Source organism: Bufo gargarizans, chromosome 1 (genome assembly GCF_014858855.1).
Source record: "Bufo gargarizans isolate SCDJY-AF-19 chromosome 1, ASM1485885v1, whole genome shotgun sequence".
Lineage (NCBI taxonomy): Eukaryota > Metazoa > Chordata > Amphibia > Anura > Bufonidae > Bufo > Bufo gargarizans.
The window spans coordinates 669283366-669300759 of record NC_058080.1 but is presented as its reverse complement, the minus strand read 5'-3'; the positions used below and the strand labels follow the sequence as shown (position 1 = coordinate 669300759).

The following is a 17394-nucleotide window of genomic DNA, read 5'->3' as shown; positions in this document are numbered from 1 at the left end:
CTGGCGGCACTAATGAAAATCACTGACCGAAAGCCGACTGTGTGAATAAGGCATTAGGCTGGGTTCAAGCGGAAAAAAAACAAAAAAAAAACCTTTTTGGTTGTGGAAAAGCCAGCAGATTTCATCCTCTTCATTGAGAAGGATGAATTCTGCAAGCGAAATCCACTGTATAAATTTAAATGCCGCAGATTTCAAATCTACAATACTGCAGCTTTTTTCTGCTTTTTTTATGCAGTGTGTGGATACTGTACAACACTGTGGACTTGCCACATGAAAATACATGGCAGCAAATCCACAGCATTTCAGTCACATACCCTAAAACTGTATTTTATGTATATATACATAGAAGCAAAAAAGGGATAGATAGATTGCCATTTATTGAAAAAAAAAGAATGAAAGAAAGAAATGTGTTACAGTAAGTGTTCTGTACATACCAGTCTCCCTCACTAGCAGGCTGTGAGGAGAGGGAGATGATAGTAAGTTATTGTTTACTCACAAACTTCTGCATAATTACTGTGACTGGATGTCACAGTAATCACATGCCCTGGAGACCATTCTGATTCTGGAGGCAGCAGGAGTCACAGGTACTATGGGGCTATTGCAATCTCCCTCAGCCCTCCCTCCCAAACAGCTGAGTGCTGTAACTGGATACTACCGAGCTCACATGTCCTGGAGACCATACTGATCGGTCTCCAGGTGAAATCAGCTGCTGGGGGGATCGCTGCTGCAGTGTAAATGTACCGATCTCCCTCTCCTGCCAGCACTAATGAGAGGGAGACGGTATAAGCATTTCAGAGCGCTGTAACTGGCAATTACAGCGCTCACATGCCCAGGAGACCATGCTGATCGGTCTCCAGGGCTTAAAGTTTAACATTAACATTGCAATAATTAGTTTAAATACCGATCTCCCTCTCTGACCGGCAGTACTGAGAGGGAGATGGTAGATGCATTTGTGATCGCTCTGACTGCTTGTCAGAGCGATCAAAAGAACAGAGACCAGGAAAAAAGGTCTCAGGGTAAAGCTCCATGTTCTTGGCTGTCAGGAGGCAGCTGAGTCACGGAGTTTCTGTGTACAGGGGCGGAGCACAGGGGGGAAAGCTGCAGGACGTTTTAAAACGTGCTGTCAGAAATAGAGATCCACCTCCTGGACGTTTATAGTCAATGGGCAGACGGGAGGTGGTTAAAGGGGTTGTCTCACTTCAGCAAACGGCATTTGTCATGTAGAGACGGTTACTACAAGGCACTTACTAATGTATTGTGATTGTCCATATTGCCTCCTTTGCTGGCTAAGCAAATTTTTCCATCAAATTATACACTGCTTGTTTCCATGGTTACGACCACCCTGCAGTCTTTCAGTGGTGGTCGTGTTTAACACTATAGAAAAAGCACTGGCCCCTCTGGTGGCCGGGACCATAGAAGTGCACATAGGCCAGCACTTTTTCCTATAGTGTGCAAGCTAGGGTTGTTGCGATACCAAAATTTTAATTCGATTTCGATATCCTAAAAAAATAAAACTCCAAAAAAGCAGCGTGCATTTTGGATTTTATGGAACAACCGGCCCATAATCAAACAGTCCGATCCTATTTTTTGGGGGGACAAGATGACAAAAAAATGGCATATCGCACGTTTTTTTAATTAATTTTTTTTCTGTTAAGGCGTTCACTGCATAGGAGATATTTAAAAAAAAATATTTTAATAGTTTGCACTTTTTTGGGCGTGGCGATTATGTAATATGTTTATCTATTTTATATGTAAAATTGGGAAAGGGGGTGATTTAAACTTAATATTTTGGTGTATTTTTTTAATTTTTATTTATTTAATAACTATTAGCCCGCTTAGGTGCTAGAACCCTTGTCCTGTTCACCCGAATAGAGCTCTATTAGGGTGAATAGGACTTCACACTCTCCCTGCTCTCCTGTGCATAGTACACACAGCAGCATGGAGATTACCATGGCAGCCAGGGCTTCATCAGAAGCTACCACTGCACCACCAACGAATGAAGAGGAGGGGACCCTGTGGCCCCTGCCACCAATGATTATAATACTGAGGGGGTTGGGGGGCGCACTGCGCCACCAATGTTTTTAGTACTGGGGGAAGGGGAGGGGCGCACTGCGCCACCAATAAAGATAAGTAACCTTTTAATACAAATACAGGAGGCATGTTCCGGCGGCAGAATCGCATAGCCGGCACCCAGCCTCTATGACAGGGCGCTGCGATCCGCGGTAGTTAACCCCTCAGGTGCCACACTGATGCTGTATTTATGGGGAAATGATTGCTGCTGGAAAGAGGAGGGAGAGTCAGTGGAACTGCAGGTCCCAGCCTGTACTTGAGGAACTGCAGCTTCTAGCCTGTACTTGAGGAACTGCAGCTTCTAGCCTGTACTTGAGGAACTGCAGCTTCTAGCCTGTACTTGAGGAACTGCAGCTTCTAGCCTGTACTTGAGGAACTGCAGCTTCTAGCCTGTACTTGAGGAACTGCAGCTTCTAGCCTGTACTTGAGGAACTGCAGCTTCTAGCCTGTACTTGAGGAACTGCAGCTCCCAGCCTGTACTTGAGGAACTGCAGCTCCCAGCCTGTACTTGAGGAACTGCAGCTCCCAGCCTGTACTTGAGGAACTGCAGCTCCCAGCCTGTACTTGAGGAACTGCAGCTCCCAGCCTGTACTTGAGGAACTGCAGCTTCTAGCCTGTACTTGAGGAACTGCAGCTTCTAGCCTGTACTTGAGGAACTGCAGCTTCTAGCCTGTACTTGAGGAACTGCAGCTTCTAGCCTGTACTTGAGGAACTGCAGCTCCCAGCCTGTACTTGAGGAACTGCAGCTCCCAGCCTGTACTTGAGGAACTGCAGCTCCCAGCCTGTACTTGAGGAACTGCAGCTCCCAGCCTGTACTTGAGGAACTGCAGCTCCCAGCCTGTACTTGAGGAACTGCAGCTCCCAGCCTGTACTTGAGGAACTGCAGCTCCCAGCCTGTACTTGAGGAACTGCAGCTCCCAGCCTGTACTTGAGGAACTGCAGCTCCCAGCCTGTACTTGAGGAACTGCAGCTCCCAGCCTGTACTTGAGGAACTGCAGCTCCCAGCCTGTACTTGATATCAGTTCATGTTGAAGAAACCTTTTTATATCTTTACTGTCAAACGTCTTTCTTCCAGACTGGTGAAGTGCTTTTCGAGCTTCATGGACACACACAGAAGATCACCGCTATCATTGTGTTTCCAAGCAATGAAATGCACAGCGAAAGGGTTGACCTAATGCTGACGGCGTCGTCTGATAGGACCGTCATTGTATCCTTATGTTGTGATGTCTTCATACCACAGAAGAGTCAATCAATCAGCTGCAGACCACATTGCAGCAATGTGTATTAGGCTACTTTCACACTCGCGTTTTGGCTTTCCGTTTGCGGTCCAAAACGGATCAGTTTTGCCCTAATGCATTCTGAATGCAAAAGGATCCACTCAGAATGCATCAGTTTGCCTCCAATCAGTCTCCACTCTGCTCTGGAGGCGGACACCAGAACATTGTCTGCAGCGCTTTGCTGTCTGCTTGACGAAACTGAGCCAAACGTCCTGACACACAATGTAAGTCAATGGGGACGGATCAGTTTTCTCTGGCACAATAGAAAACGGATCCATCTCCCATTGACTTTCAATGGAATTCATGACTGATCCGTCTTGTTATGTTACAGATAATTCAAACGGATCCGTTCATGACGGATGCATGCGGTTGTATTATTGTAACGGATACATTTTTGCAGATCCATGACGGATTCGCCCAAAACGCGAGTGTGAAAGTAGCCTTAAGCTGCTCATATGCATTGGAGTAATAGTGTTTGAACCCGGCTATTTCACTCTAAGTGCCAGTTCACATGGAGTTTTTTGGCGCTGATTTTTGGAGTGTTTCTACCTCCAAAATGAGCTCCAAAACAGCCTCCTATTCATCTCAATGAGAAACAGCACTTTGTTTTTTCTGTTTTTTGTTTTTTTTTCTACGTGGAAAAAAGAAGCCGCGTGTCCCATCTTGGGGCAGAATGCGCACTGAATCTCCCATTGAAATGAAAAAAATCAGCTCCACGTAAGACCATGCATTTTCTGCGCGTTTTTTGGTGCAAATCCACTAAAAAATCCTCGAGCTGAAAATGCAGCTTTGTATTGAGGACCCATTGATTAAAAAATTCAAAAACGCGCCGAAAAACTGATGTGGATTCTGTGCCAATTTAATATTATTATTATTATTATTATTATTATTATTATTATTATTATTTTTTATTTATTTTTTCTCAGCAGGTTTTCAAAATCCGTTGTTTAAACATTCCCAAAAGGTTCCCCCCTTCCCTGATAGCTGTCAGCCAAAGTTCATTCATCCGGCAGCTGTCCCTACTCTCCCATACACATAGGTGAAGAATTATCCAAACTGGTGGCTTAGTTACCCATAGCAAAGGAGCTGTGAAAAATGAAAGGTGGAATCTGGTTGTTGTAGGCAAAGCCAGTTCTACGTTACCAGCCAGTATTGATAAATCTTCCCCATAGACTTTTGGCTGTGCAGAGTGTATATGTGCCTTCAATGGGAAGAAAGTTGCTGCACCAATTATCCATCAGGGGAACATAAGGATCAGGCTTTGAAATTCGGCATGCCCGTTTTTTTTTTTTTTTTTCTCTCCTCGACATCATCTGTCTAGGGAGAATCAGTAGGTCCCCATACACTTTAGATTGGCAACTGGTTTATGGCTGCAAAGTCACTATCTGCTCACAAACATAATTTTCTTCTGTTTCCATTCCGTTTTTTTTTTTTTTTGTTTTTTTTTCTCACAGGTCCATATACAGAACCCCCATGGGGGCTTGAAAAAATGGAAATGACTGAATGTGCATTCCGTGCCCATATGTCCGTTACGCAAAAAAAATAGAACTCGTCCTATTCTTGTCTGTTTTGCGGACGTGGACAGGCATTGTTACAATGGAACCACAAATCTATTTTTAATTTTTTTTTTGCGGTTCCCATAGTAATATTGTGACTCTCATTTCACACACTTGCGTGGTAAATTATTTTCCAAAGATGTCTACAGAATTGTTCCTTAATAGCTGAAGTTAGGCTTGGGATTGTGAAAGCGGCCAGGTAGCTTATAAAGCCTCCGACTTCCTCTCTACTGTAAAGGTACAAACTAGCCGTACTTGTTTTCTGCACACGCCTTTAAAGGGGTGTCCATCCCATACGTTAGTGGCATTTCGCTAGGCTGAGATGTGAATATCCCTTTAAACCAAAGTCTATACTTAATTATGTTGTAGAGATGTTTTATTTTGTCTCCAGAATTAACCCTATTAAACTAGCTGACATTAGCGATGTGCTAATGTCTGCTGAACCTAACTAGTCTATTCCTACTTTTATCTATGCCCCCGTTACTCCAGAAATATAACTTTTATTTTATGCTAATTAGCCTCTAGGTTTCCCCTGCTCCTAGAGGCTCCGTTCTCCGACCTCTGGCCACGCCCTGCTACACTGATTGACAGGGCCAGGCAGCCTTCACCTCCAACTGCCGGCTCTGTGCGCTGGGGTAATCTCGCGTAGTTCAGTATCCGGTGCAGTGAGGAAGCCAGCGAGTGCCCTTCACTCACTGCACCGAATACTGAACGGGGCGGCGCAGGCGCGAGATTTACACGGCAGACAGGGCCGGCAGTATGAGACCAACACTGCCTGGCCCTGTCATAGATAAAAGTAGGAATAGGCTAGTTAGGTTCAGCTGACATTAGCACATCGCTAATGTCAGCTAGTTTAATAGGGTTAAGGGTCCATTCACACGTCCGTAAGTGTTTTGCGGATCCGCAAAACACGGACACCTGCAATGTGCAATCAGCAATTTGCGGACCGCACATCACAGACACTATAATAGAAAATGCCTTTTCTGGTCCGCAACTGCGGACAAGAATAGGACATGTTCTATTTTTTTCAGGAACAAAATTGCGGATCCCGAAAAAACGGATGCGAATCCCGAAAATGCGGATGCGGATCCAGAAATGTGGATTTGCATCAGTTCCAGCCCCATTGAAAGTGAATGGGTCTGCAAATTGTGGAACGAATGCGGACCCAAATTACGGACGTGTGAATGGACCCTAATTCTGGTGACATAAACCCTTTAACCACAATATTTATATAGGGATAGCAGATTGGAGATCATCATATGTTAAATATGGCAGGTATTTTTATTTTTTAACTTCACATGACAATCTGGTCACTTATCTGTGGACTTGCCTAGAACTGTAGTTACATCTGCGGAGTTAGGTTGGCCATATACCGTATATACCCCTACCCCACATACACATGCACACTCTGCTCTGGACAGATGAGTGGATGCCCCACCAAGGTACAGACAACCATTGCCCCATATGTATAGTGCACTGTGTTACTCTGCCCTTCCCTCCAAATGAAATAAATGCGCAGGCGCGTGTACGCCATGGCTGCAACAGCACTTATCAAGCATTGAATATATGGTTTCTGAATTGTATTATTGATCTATTCATTCTACACATAAATTTGAGGTTCTTATTATACATTTTGATCAAAGTGTTAGAGCCCATGTGTCCCATCAAGCTGACCTCTTACAGATGGTACCCTACACTAAATCGACTTGCCTGTCTTGGGCCTAGACCTCCAAATGAAATCGCACACTTTGATCAAAATGTACACTAAGATCCTCAACTTTTCATGTATAATGAATATATTAGTACTGCGATTCAGAATCCATATCATCAGTGTTTGCAGAGCTAGAATCCTAGTTTCCCTCATTTTGGCAGATGTTAAAGGGGTTCTCTCACTCATAAATTACATTTATCATGTAGAGAAAGTGAATACAAGACACTTACTAATGTATTGTGATTGTCCATGTTGCCTCCTTTGCTGGCTGGATTCATTTTTCCATCAAATTATACACAACTAGTTTCCATGGTTACGAGCACACTGTAATCCAGCCACGGTGGTTGTGCTTGCACACTATAGAAATAGGCATCGGCTTATGCGCACTCCCGAGGTCCCAGCCACCTGTGCTTTTTTCCTGTAATGTGCAAGCACAACCAACGCTGCTGGATTGCGGGGTGGTCATAACCCCTCGAAACGAGCAGCAAAGAAGGCAATATGGACAATCACATTACATTAGTAATTTAACTTTCTCTACATGATAAATGCCATTTGCTGAAGTGAGACTTTCCCTTTAACCCATAGGATCCCAGCGCTGTATATGTATGGCACTCTGATCAGGCGGGTGCAGAAGCTGCGCCCGCTCGATCAGCAGCTGGGGTCTGGCTATTACGGGCAGTCGGGTACCTGCTGTAAATGCCGTATTAACCATTTGTATGCCGCAGTCAGCGCTGTGGTGATGGGGGGGCCCAATGGCAGGAACGGCAGTCCGATGTTGTACGCAGGCATCGGGGCTTGCCTCCTACGGAAGCCTATGGCCGACTCTATAAAAATATCACATGATCCACCCAATCGGGTGTACACCATAAAAAAAAATTGGGTGCCAAAACCTTGCCTCAAAAAAAGTCATATGTACCCCAAAATGGTACCTGTCAAACAGTCACCTCATCCTGCAAGAAATGAGCCCCTACATAAGACAATCATTAAAAAAATTTTTAAAAATGGCTTTCAGAAAATGCCAACACAAAACAAGATATTTTCTTTTCAAAAATGCTTTGTTTGTAAAACTTAACAAAAAAAAATAATATATATACATATTAGGTGTTGCTGCGTCCGTAACGACCAGCTCGATAAAAAATTCACATGGTGTACACACTCAGATGAATGCCGTAAAAATAAAAAAAAATTATATATAAAGTGTACTAAAACTGCCATTTTTTTTGGTCTCCTTGCCCCAAAAAAGTGTAATATTGAATAATCAAAAAATCATATGTACCCAAAAATGGTACTAATCAAAATGTCCCCACTGCTCCCACAAAAAATGAGCCCCTACATAAAATGATCCACAGAAAAATAAAAAAAATATGGCTTTCAAAAATTGGAGACCCAAAAACATGATTTTGTTTTTTCAAAAATGCTTTTATTGTGTAAAACTGAAATAAATTTTAAAAAGTAGACATATTCGGTATCGCTGCATCCGTAACAACCTGCTCTATAAAAATATAGCTTGATCTACCCCCTCAGATGAATGCTGTAAAAACAATAATGTCACTTTGCCCCAAAAAAGTGTAACCTTAACCCCTTCACGCAACATCACGTACATGTACGTGGGGGAATGTGGTGCCTCACCGCATCCCCACGTGCATGTACGTGATCGGCTTCACTGTCAGCGCAGGGACCTGAGCGCTGAAGATTCAGTGAAGCCGGCGTGCTGGGGTTGCTAGGCAACCCTAGAAGCCGGAAGGAGTTGTATTAGACCCCTGACCCGCCCACGATCGCTGTGATTGGTCCAATACTGCAGAGGGACCAATCGCAGCGCATCGGGGCAGGTAAGGGGGGTTAGGGAGGGACTGTGTGCCTCTCCTTCTCTGATCGTCCCCATTCCTGTCAGGGAAGCGATCAGAGAAGGAGAGTGTGACAATATACTGTACCTATCACATGTATACTAGTCATGGAGCACTGCTACTTAGCGCTCCATGACTAGTATACTCGTCATGGCATAAAACTGTCACCATGTCTGCAGACATGGTGACAGCGCTGAGTGCCGGCTGTTACACACAGCCAGGCACTCAGGCTCAATGCCGAGGGGGGTCCTGTGACCCCCGTATCGGCGATCGGGTAGTTTCAGCACCCCCCCCTATCGGCGATCGCTTTATGTCGTTTCTGATCCCTGCGGTCCCTGACCGCAGGGATCAGAAACCTAAAAATTGCCCCAAATCGATTTTTTTTACCCCCCCTGCACCCCTGAATTCCATTTATGTGGCGGGGTGCAGGGGGCGGTTTGTGGGCGGTGCGGGGCGGTGTGGCAGTTGCGGGAGGCGGGCGGTGCGGCAGGCGGGATCGCGATCCCCCGCCCGCCTCCCATTATAATCATCGTTGGTGTCTAGTGGGTATACCAGGGTGCCAGCACATTGCTGGCACCCTGGTATAAACGGCTGACATCGGTGATGCGATGTCAGCCGTTTAACCCTTTCCATACCGCGGTCCGTACGGACCGAGGTATGGAAAAGGTTAACAGCTCAGGGAGCTCCCTCCCTCTCCCATCGGAGGGCTGCTGTACCTTTGCAGCCCCCCGATGGAGAGGGAGAGAGCTCCCAGACAGCCCCCCCAGAGCCCCGTCCTTACCCTTCCCCGTCTGCGCAGTTCTGAACATAACTGAGCAGACGGGGAAGGTTCCCATGGCAACAGGACGCCTCTCAGGCGTCCTGCTGTCCATGGTGCTGAACAGATCTATGCTGAAAGCATAGATCTGTTCAGTGTAAGTAAAATATAGTACAGTGCAATATATATTGTACTGTACTGTATTATACAGACATCAGACCCACTGGATCTTCAAGAACCAAGTGGGTCTGGGTCAAAAAAAAAAGTGAAAAAAGTAAAAAAAAAGTAAAAATCAAAAAACACATTTATCACTGATTAAACATGACAAAAATAAAATTCCCTACACATGTTTGGTATCGCCGCGTCCGTAACGACCTGATCTATAAAACGGTCATGTTACTTTTCCCGAACGGTGAACGCCATAAAAATAAAAAATAAAAAACTATGATGAAATTGAAATTTTGCCCACCTTACTTCCCCAAAAAAGATAATAAAAGTGATCAAAAAAGTCGCATGTACTCCAAAATTGTAACAATCAAACCGTCATCTCATCCCGCAAAAAATGAGACCCTACTTAAGATAATCGCCCAAAAACTGAAAAAACTATGGCTCTTAGACTATGGAAACACTAAAACATCATTTTTTTTGTTTCAAAAATGAAATCATTGTGTAAAACTTATATAAATAAAAAAAGTATACATATTAGGTATCGCCGCGTCCGTATCGACCGGCTCTATAAAAATATCACATGACCTAACCCCTCAGGTGACCACCGTAAAAAAATAAAAATAAAAACGGTGTAGAAAAAGCTATTTTTTGTCATCTTACGTCACAAAAAGTGTAATAGCAAGCGATCAAAAAGTCATATGCACCCCAACATAGTGCCAATCAAACCGTCATCTCATCTCGCAAAAAATGAGACCCTTCTTAAGATAATCGCCCCAAAACTGTAAAAACTATGGCTCTTAGACTATGGAGAAACGAAAAAAAAAATTGTTTTAAAAATGAAATCATTGTATAAAACTTACATAAATAAAAAAAATGTATACATATTAGGTATCGCCGCGTCCATGACAACCTGCTCTATAAAATTACCACATGATCTAACCTGTCAGATGAATGTTGTAAATAACAATAAAAAAAACGATGCCAAAAAAGCTATTTCTTGTTACCTTGCCGCACAAAAAGTGTAATATAGAGCAACCAAAAATCATATGTACCCTAAACTAGTACCAACAAAACTGCCACCCTATCCCGTAGTTTCTAAAATGGGGTCACTTTTTTGGAGTTTCTACATCAGGGGGCTTCAAATGGGACATGGTGTCAAAAAAACTGTCCAGCAAAATCTGGCTTCCAAAAACCACACGGCGCACCTTTCACTCTACGCCCCGCTGTGTGCCCGTACAGTAGTTTACGGCCACATATGGGGCGTTTCTGTAAACAGCAGAGTCAGGGCAATAAAGATACAGTCTTGTTTGGCTGTTAACCCTTGCTTTGTTAGTGGAAAAAATGGGTTAAAATTGAAAATTAGGCAAAAAAATGAAATTCTCAAATTTCATCCCCATTTGCCAATAACTCTTGTGCAACACCTAAAGGGTTAACCAAGTTTGTAAAATCAGTTTTGAATACCTTGAGGGGTGTACTTTCTTAGATGGGGTCACTTTTAGGGAGTTTCTGCTCTAGGGGTGCATCAGGGGGCTTCAAATGGCACATGGTGTAAATAAACCAGTCCAGCAAAACCTGCCTTCCAAAAACCATACGGCGCACCTTTCACTCTACGCCCCGCTGTGTGCCCGTACAGTAGTTTACGGCCACATATGGGGTGTTTCTGTAAACGGCAGAGTCAGGGCAATAAAGATACAGTCTTGTTTGGATGTTAACCCTTGCTTTGTTAGTGTAAAAAATTGGTTAAAATGGAAAATTAGGCAAAAAAATGAAATTCTCAAATTTCATCCCCATTTGCCAATAACTCCTGTGCAACACCTAAAGGGTTAACAAAGTTTGTAAAATCAGTTTTGAATACCTTGAGGGGTGTAGTTTATAGAATAGGGTCATTTTTGGGTGGTTTCTATTATGTAAGCCTCGCAAAGTGACTTCAGACCTGTAGTGGTCCCTAAAAATTGGATTTCTGAAAAATTTCAAGATTTGCTTCTAAACTTCTAAGCCTTGTAACATCCCCAAAAAATAAAATATCATTCCCAAAATAATTCAAACATGAAGTACACATATGGGGAATGTAAAGTCATCACAATTTTTGGGGGTATTACTATGTATTACAGAAGTAGAGAAACTGAAACTTTGAAATTTGCTAATTTTTCCAAATTTGGGGTAAATTTGGTATTTTTTTATGCAAAAAAAATTAATTTTGGGACTTAATTTTTCCAGTGTCATGAAGTACAATATGTGACGAAAAAACAATTTCAGAACGGCCTGGATAAGTCAAAGTGTTTTAACGTTATCAGCACTTAAAGTGACACTGGTCAGATTTGCAAAAAATGACCTGGTCCTTAAGGTGAAATAAGGCTGTGTCTTGAAGGGGTTAAACAATTAAAAAATCCTATGTACCCCAAAATAGTACCAATAAAACGGTCACCTTACCTTATCCTGTAGTTTCCAAAATAGGGTTTTTAATTCTTGTGGAACACCTAAAGGGTTAACAAAGTTTGTAAAATCAATTTTGAATAACTTGAGGGGTGTAGTTTCTAAAATGGGGTCATTGATGAGTGGTTTCTACTATTCAAGCCCCGCAAAGTGACTTCATAACTGAACCGTTCCTTAAAAAAGTGGGTTTTGGAAATTTTCTTTTAAGAATTCTTTCTAAAGTCCTAAAAAATTATAAAATCACATTTACAAAATGATGTAATCATAAAGTAGACATATGGTAAATGTAAAGTAGTTATCTGCCTTAGCAGATGAATTCAGATTTTGAAAATTGTGCATTTGTTCCAAATTTTCTATCAATTTTGGATTTTTTTTTTAAATAAATAAATTAAATTAAATAAGGTAAAACATATTGACTCAGATTTGTCACTAACATGAAGTACAATGTGTCACGAGAAAACGGTCTCAGAACGGCTTGGATAAGTAAAAACGTTCCAAAGTTACCAGATAAAGTGAGACATGTCAGATTTGCAAAAATCAGCCTGGAATTTAAAGTGAAAAATGGCTTGTTACTGAAGGGGTTAATCTAACATGTATAGTCAGCAAAACTCTGCATGGAGCTCCTGTCATGTCTACTCATAAATGTAGGTCACGTAACAGAGTCTATGTGAGGAAATACTGGTCTAATATTACCATAGCATTATTTCAATTCAAAATCTATTACAAGTACAATTCCCCATGTTGAAGGGGTGGCTGCCAGATATAGGGGTACATTGATTTAGACTGGCGTTTTAGACGCCGGTCTTAATAAAGGCCCTATGCTGGCGGTGGATCCGCTGGAGTTATGAAGAGGTGCAGGCCTCTCCATAACTTCGGCAGATCCTCCACCAATTCTCAATGCAAGACCGCTTCCGAGCTGTGTTACATTTAGACCTTTTTCTACGCCTAAAACAGGAATAGAAAATGTTAAATGAGAGGGGCCAGCCCGTCCCCACCCACAATTTTAGACCTGGCATCAGCAGGGCAAAGTTGCAGATAGCAGCGCCACCATCTGCTCCTGAAATACGCCTAGTTTAGGTGTATTTCAGATTAGTACATGAAAAATGCCATACGGACTTTTTTTTTTTTTTCCCTGCACCCATACACTTTAATCAATGAGTCTTGAACAGAAAACGGACAAGAATAGTACCTTCTGGGAGATGCTCAGCATGGGCCGACACAGATATGTGAATTGAACCATTGACTGCAATGGATGTGTGTGCAGTCCATTGTGCGCATGTACCGAAAATATAGTTGTGTAACTCGGGCCTAAGCCAGTTAGAATGTGAACACTGATGTGGATCCATGTCGTGTGTTTGCACTGACCACAGCCAGACCATGTGCAGTACGTGTTGTCATGATGCAGGTCCCAGAGCAAAGTCATTAGAAATGACTTCTCATACACACGCCATCACTAGTGGTAAATTCTGACAAAGCAGCAGCTTCTATTCTGTTGACCACTTATTTATTTATTTATTTATTTTCTTCTTATTTGATGGTCTTTCCCTTGTTTGACAGAATCTAATAGTCCTTCAGAGCTTAGACGTCTGGCTCTCCGGTGGAGGAGAGATCCGTATATGGAGTCGTGATTTTAAGGTTCTGGGTGAGATTGGCTCCTTTTTTGATGGAGGTGAGTTAGAGAAATAGATGTTATCTTCTGTAATTGAAAGCATATGTATACTGTGTGCGTGTGTGTGTGTGTGTGTGTGTGTGTGTATATATATATATATACACACACACACACAGTGCTCCAGACTAAAAAAAATACCTAGTAGCCATTGGCTCCTGAACTGAAAAATTTAGGAGCCAAATTAAATTTTTAGTCGCCAAATCAAAACCGAATCAAAATTTTGGTATCGTGACAACGCTATGCCGATCAGATCGGCGTAGGGTTGTTTCAATACAAAAATTTTGATTCGCTTTTGTCACCATAAAAAAGTATTGCAATACTCAATACCACAAAAAAAAAAAAGCCACGGGGCGGAGCTTGACCTTGAAGCTGAATGGCAGCAGCTTCCTGAGCTCCTCACTTCTGCTGGTGATTAAACCCCTTTATATGCTATAAAAGCGCTCACTAATGGGGAAAACAGGCAAAGACCGACCCAGGGAACATCTGGAGCTGACACCCGCTCGTTCGAAGCAACCTGATATGGAGCAGTACCTCACAAAGCAGGCGAAACTGCGTCCCGCCGAAAGCTCCAAAATGGCGCCGCGAGCGCCGCAGCCATCAGACGCTGAAGACCCGTCTGAAGCGGGAAGCGCATCGGAGGCATCGGTTTGCAGACTGCCGCGGAGGCGTTCAAATTTATCTAAGGAGGTTCTTAAGGAGCTACTGGACGCGGCTCTGGCTCCCCTGAAGAGGGATTTAGAGGACATTAAAGAGGACCTCCGGGGCCTAGGCCACAGAGTGCTGGCGCTGGAGACCTCACAAGACGCGATCCTCCTGCATGAAGGAAAGACCTGCCAGGCTCTACAGGCGCACCGAGATATGATTAACGAGGCCTTACTTCGGATAGAAGACCAGGAAAACCGGAGCAGACGCCGGAACCTGAGAATCAGAGGCCTGCCGGAATCCATTGCGCACGAGGCCCTTCGCAAGGTGGCGTCTGAACTTTTCGCCCAGCTACTAGGCCCGGACCGGGCCGCCACAGTGGTGGTGGAGCGCATCCACCGCGCTCTACGGCCTAAGCCGAAACCATCGGACCCACCGCGCGATGTGATCTGCGGTCTGCTAAGTTTTGTGGATACCGCGGACATACTCCGATCCGGCAGGGAAGCTGAAGACCTGAGGTATGCGGATTCTGCCATATTGTTCTTCCAAGACCTAGCGCCCACCACGCTGGCTAAGCGGCGCATACTCAAGCCACTACTAGAGGCCTTGAAAGCATCTGCCACACAGTTCCGGTGGCTATACCCATTTGGCCTAGCCATTTTGAAGAATGGCAGGCAGCTCACGGTCCGCACACCGGCGGATCTGAAGACCATCTGGGGTCCGCTGGGCCTGACGCCTATTGATGTCCCGTCTTGGATGCCCGCTGACCAGGGGGATCCCATACCTGCCCCTCCAAGCGTTGAGACCTGGTCGGAAGTCTCCCCAGGGAAAGCGGAGAGAAGCAAGAAAAGCCGCCACGTTACCTGATCTGCAAGTCTTAGCCTCTTGCTATCCGCATGAGGTTTTTCATCTCTCCTCGTACAGCAGAGGCTGCTGTGCAGCTTGATACTGGGCTGTATGCCCTTGTCTCCAGCTCCTTTGTCCGTTTTTTGACTGGAGAAGTTTTGCTCTGAGTTATGGACGCTATCCTGCCCTGCGGTGCAAAGTGGCCGAGCTCGCTGGCTGAAGATCACAGCTAACTGTGTGGCCTTTCGTCCACTTGTATCCGTGCAGCCATGCCCTGGCTCGGACGGTTTGTGCGGCTATGTTTTGTTCTACCCCAGTTAGTTCAGTTATGGGGTTTCACCGGCTCCTCACCACATGAGGTTCATCCCCCTCCTGACAGCCTCTCAGCGGCTTTCAGTTGTCCCATGGAAGCCCCCCTCTGATGTTAGATCCCGGCTTATTGTCGCACTGAAAAAGGGTCTAGCCAGCATCAGATGTCTCATGGGACTCCCACAATGCGAGCTTGATTGCTCGGTTCATTTGCTTGTCTATTTGTCTTTAATTTGCTTTATCATCTGTTTGTTGTCTCCCCCAGTCTGTTCGTCTGTCTCCTTTCCTCTTGTCCTCCTTCCATGCTCTTCCACGTGTTATTGTGTAATTGCATTATGTGATTCTCAGGTGGCATATGCTTTTTCTCCATTCTATATTAGGTTGTCATGACTACCTTTGTCGTATCCTCACTGAATGCCCGGGGTCTGAACGAGCCATGTAAGAGATCTCAGGTACTGTCGCTTTTGCAAAAAGATAAAACTTCTATAGTTTACTTGCAGGAAACACATTTTAAAACTGGGAAGGTCCCAAAATTATCTACTGCAAAATTCTCTCAGTGGTTTCACAGCACCCATTCCTCGGCTAGCAGGGGGGTCAGCATTGCAGTGCACAAAAATCTTCCGTTTCAGGTTACTGCGAATTCCACGGATCCTGAGGGGCGTTTTTTGTTCCTCAAGGGCCTGATTGCTGGCTCCTCTGTTACCCTGGCGAATGTTTATGCCCCTAATAGGGGTCAGGTCCCATGGCTCGTTCAGACCCTCAAGCAGTTGAGTGCCTTTAAAGAGGGAATGCTTATTTTGGGGGGGGATTTTAATGTGGCCCTTGAACCGTCTCTAGACTCATCCGCAGGCAGGTCATCCATTACGCACAGACTCTTGAGGCGTCTCAAGATTTCTTTGAGGAGGCTGGGAGTAATGGATGTGTGGCGCACATTGAATCCCTCTGGAAGGGATTATTCCTTCTATTCTCCTGCCAAAACATCGTACCATAGGATTGATTACCTTTTTCTTTCATCAGCTAATGCCTCGCTGGTTTCTGGTGCTAAAATTGGGAACATTGTACTGTCTGATCATGCTCCAATCTCCCTGACCTTATATCTGACCGACCTCCCAAAGAAAGACTGGACATGGCGACTGAATGACACACTTATTCAGGACCCTGACAGTGTTTCCAAATTGTCAGCTTTACTGGCAGAGTTTTTTAAGATAAATGCATCCGGCCCATCTGCTCCAGCTATCCCCATTATTTGGGAGACGCACAAGGCTGTGATTAGGGGGGAACTGATTGCACTTGGCTCTCATATCAGGAAGAAGCGTTCCCAGGCCCAAAACCTGTTAGTGTCCCGTATTTCGGCCCTTGAACTCTCACACAAGCAGTCTCAGGCCTCCCGAGTAGCTGCGGAATTGTGTGACGCTAGAAATGATTTAAAGAATCTTTTGAATGTCACCTCTGCCAAATTACTGTTCAGAGCGAAGTTTAAAGCCTACGCCCATGGCGACAAAGGAAATAAGCTAATGACAGCGCTCAGTAAGAAGCAGCAGACAGACTCCTTTATTCCTGCCATTAATGACGCAGCAGGTATCAAATGTAAAACCACTCCTGAAATAGCGAAAGCTTTTTGCGCCTTTTATTCCGGTTTATATAACTTACCCCCCCCGAACCAGGCTACTCCTGATATGATTGCCAAGGCATCAGACGCTTTCCTTAACTCCATTAATCTCCCATCACTGAACCCCTCTCAGGTTTCCCAACTCACATCCCCGATTACAGATGAAGAGATATTGAAAGTCTTATCTTCTATCCCATCTGGTAAAAGTCCCGGCCCCGATGGCCTAAACATTGCATACTATAAAACCTTTAAGGACACACTCCTTCCCTACTTTAACTCCTTATGCAACTATCTACTACAGGGCGGTTCTTTACCCTCACAATCCCTGATGGCCCATGTAACCATTCTCCCTAAAGAGAATAAAGATCCCCTTGAATGCGGCAGCTACAGGCCCATCTCACTATTGAATGTGGATGTCAAATGGTGGGCGAAAATATTGGCTCAGCGTCTTCAACAGATACTCCCAGATATAATCTATGGTGAGCAGGTTGGCTTTGTTCCTG

General features: G+C 44.3%; 1 protein-coding gene across 1 annotated transcript in view; it reads left to right on the top strand.

The window, feature by feature from the left end:
• Positions 1 to 17394, top strand: part of WDR41 (WD repeat domain 41) — a 68702-nt gene that overhangs the window by 23056 nt on the left and 28252 nt on the right. The window contains exons 4-6 of the mRNA XM_044276098.1: positions 3146 to 3277; positions 5079 to 5141; positions 13374 to 13485. Of these exons, the coding sequence (XP_044132033.1) occupies positions 3146 to 3277; positions 5079 to 5141; positions 13374 to 13485 (307 nt within the window). The remainder of the gene's footprint in view (positions 1 to 3145; positions 3278 to 5078; positions 5142 to 13373; positions 13486 to 17394) is intronic.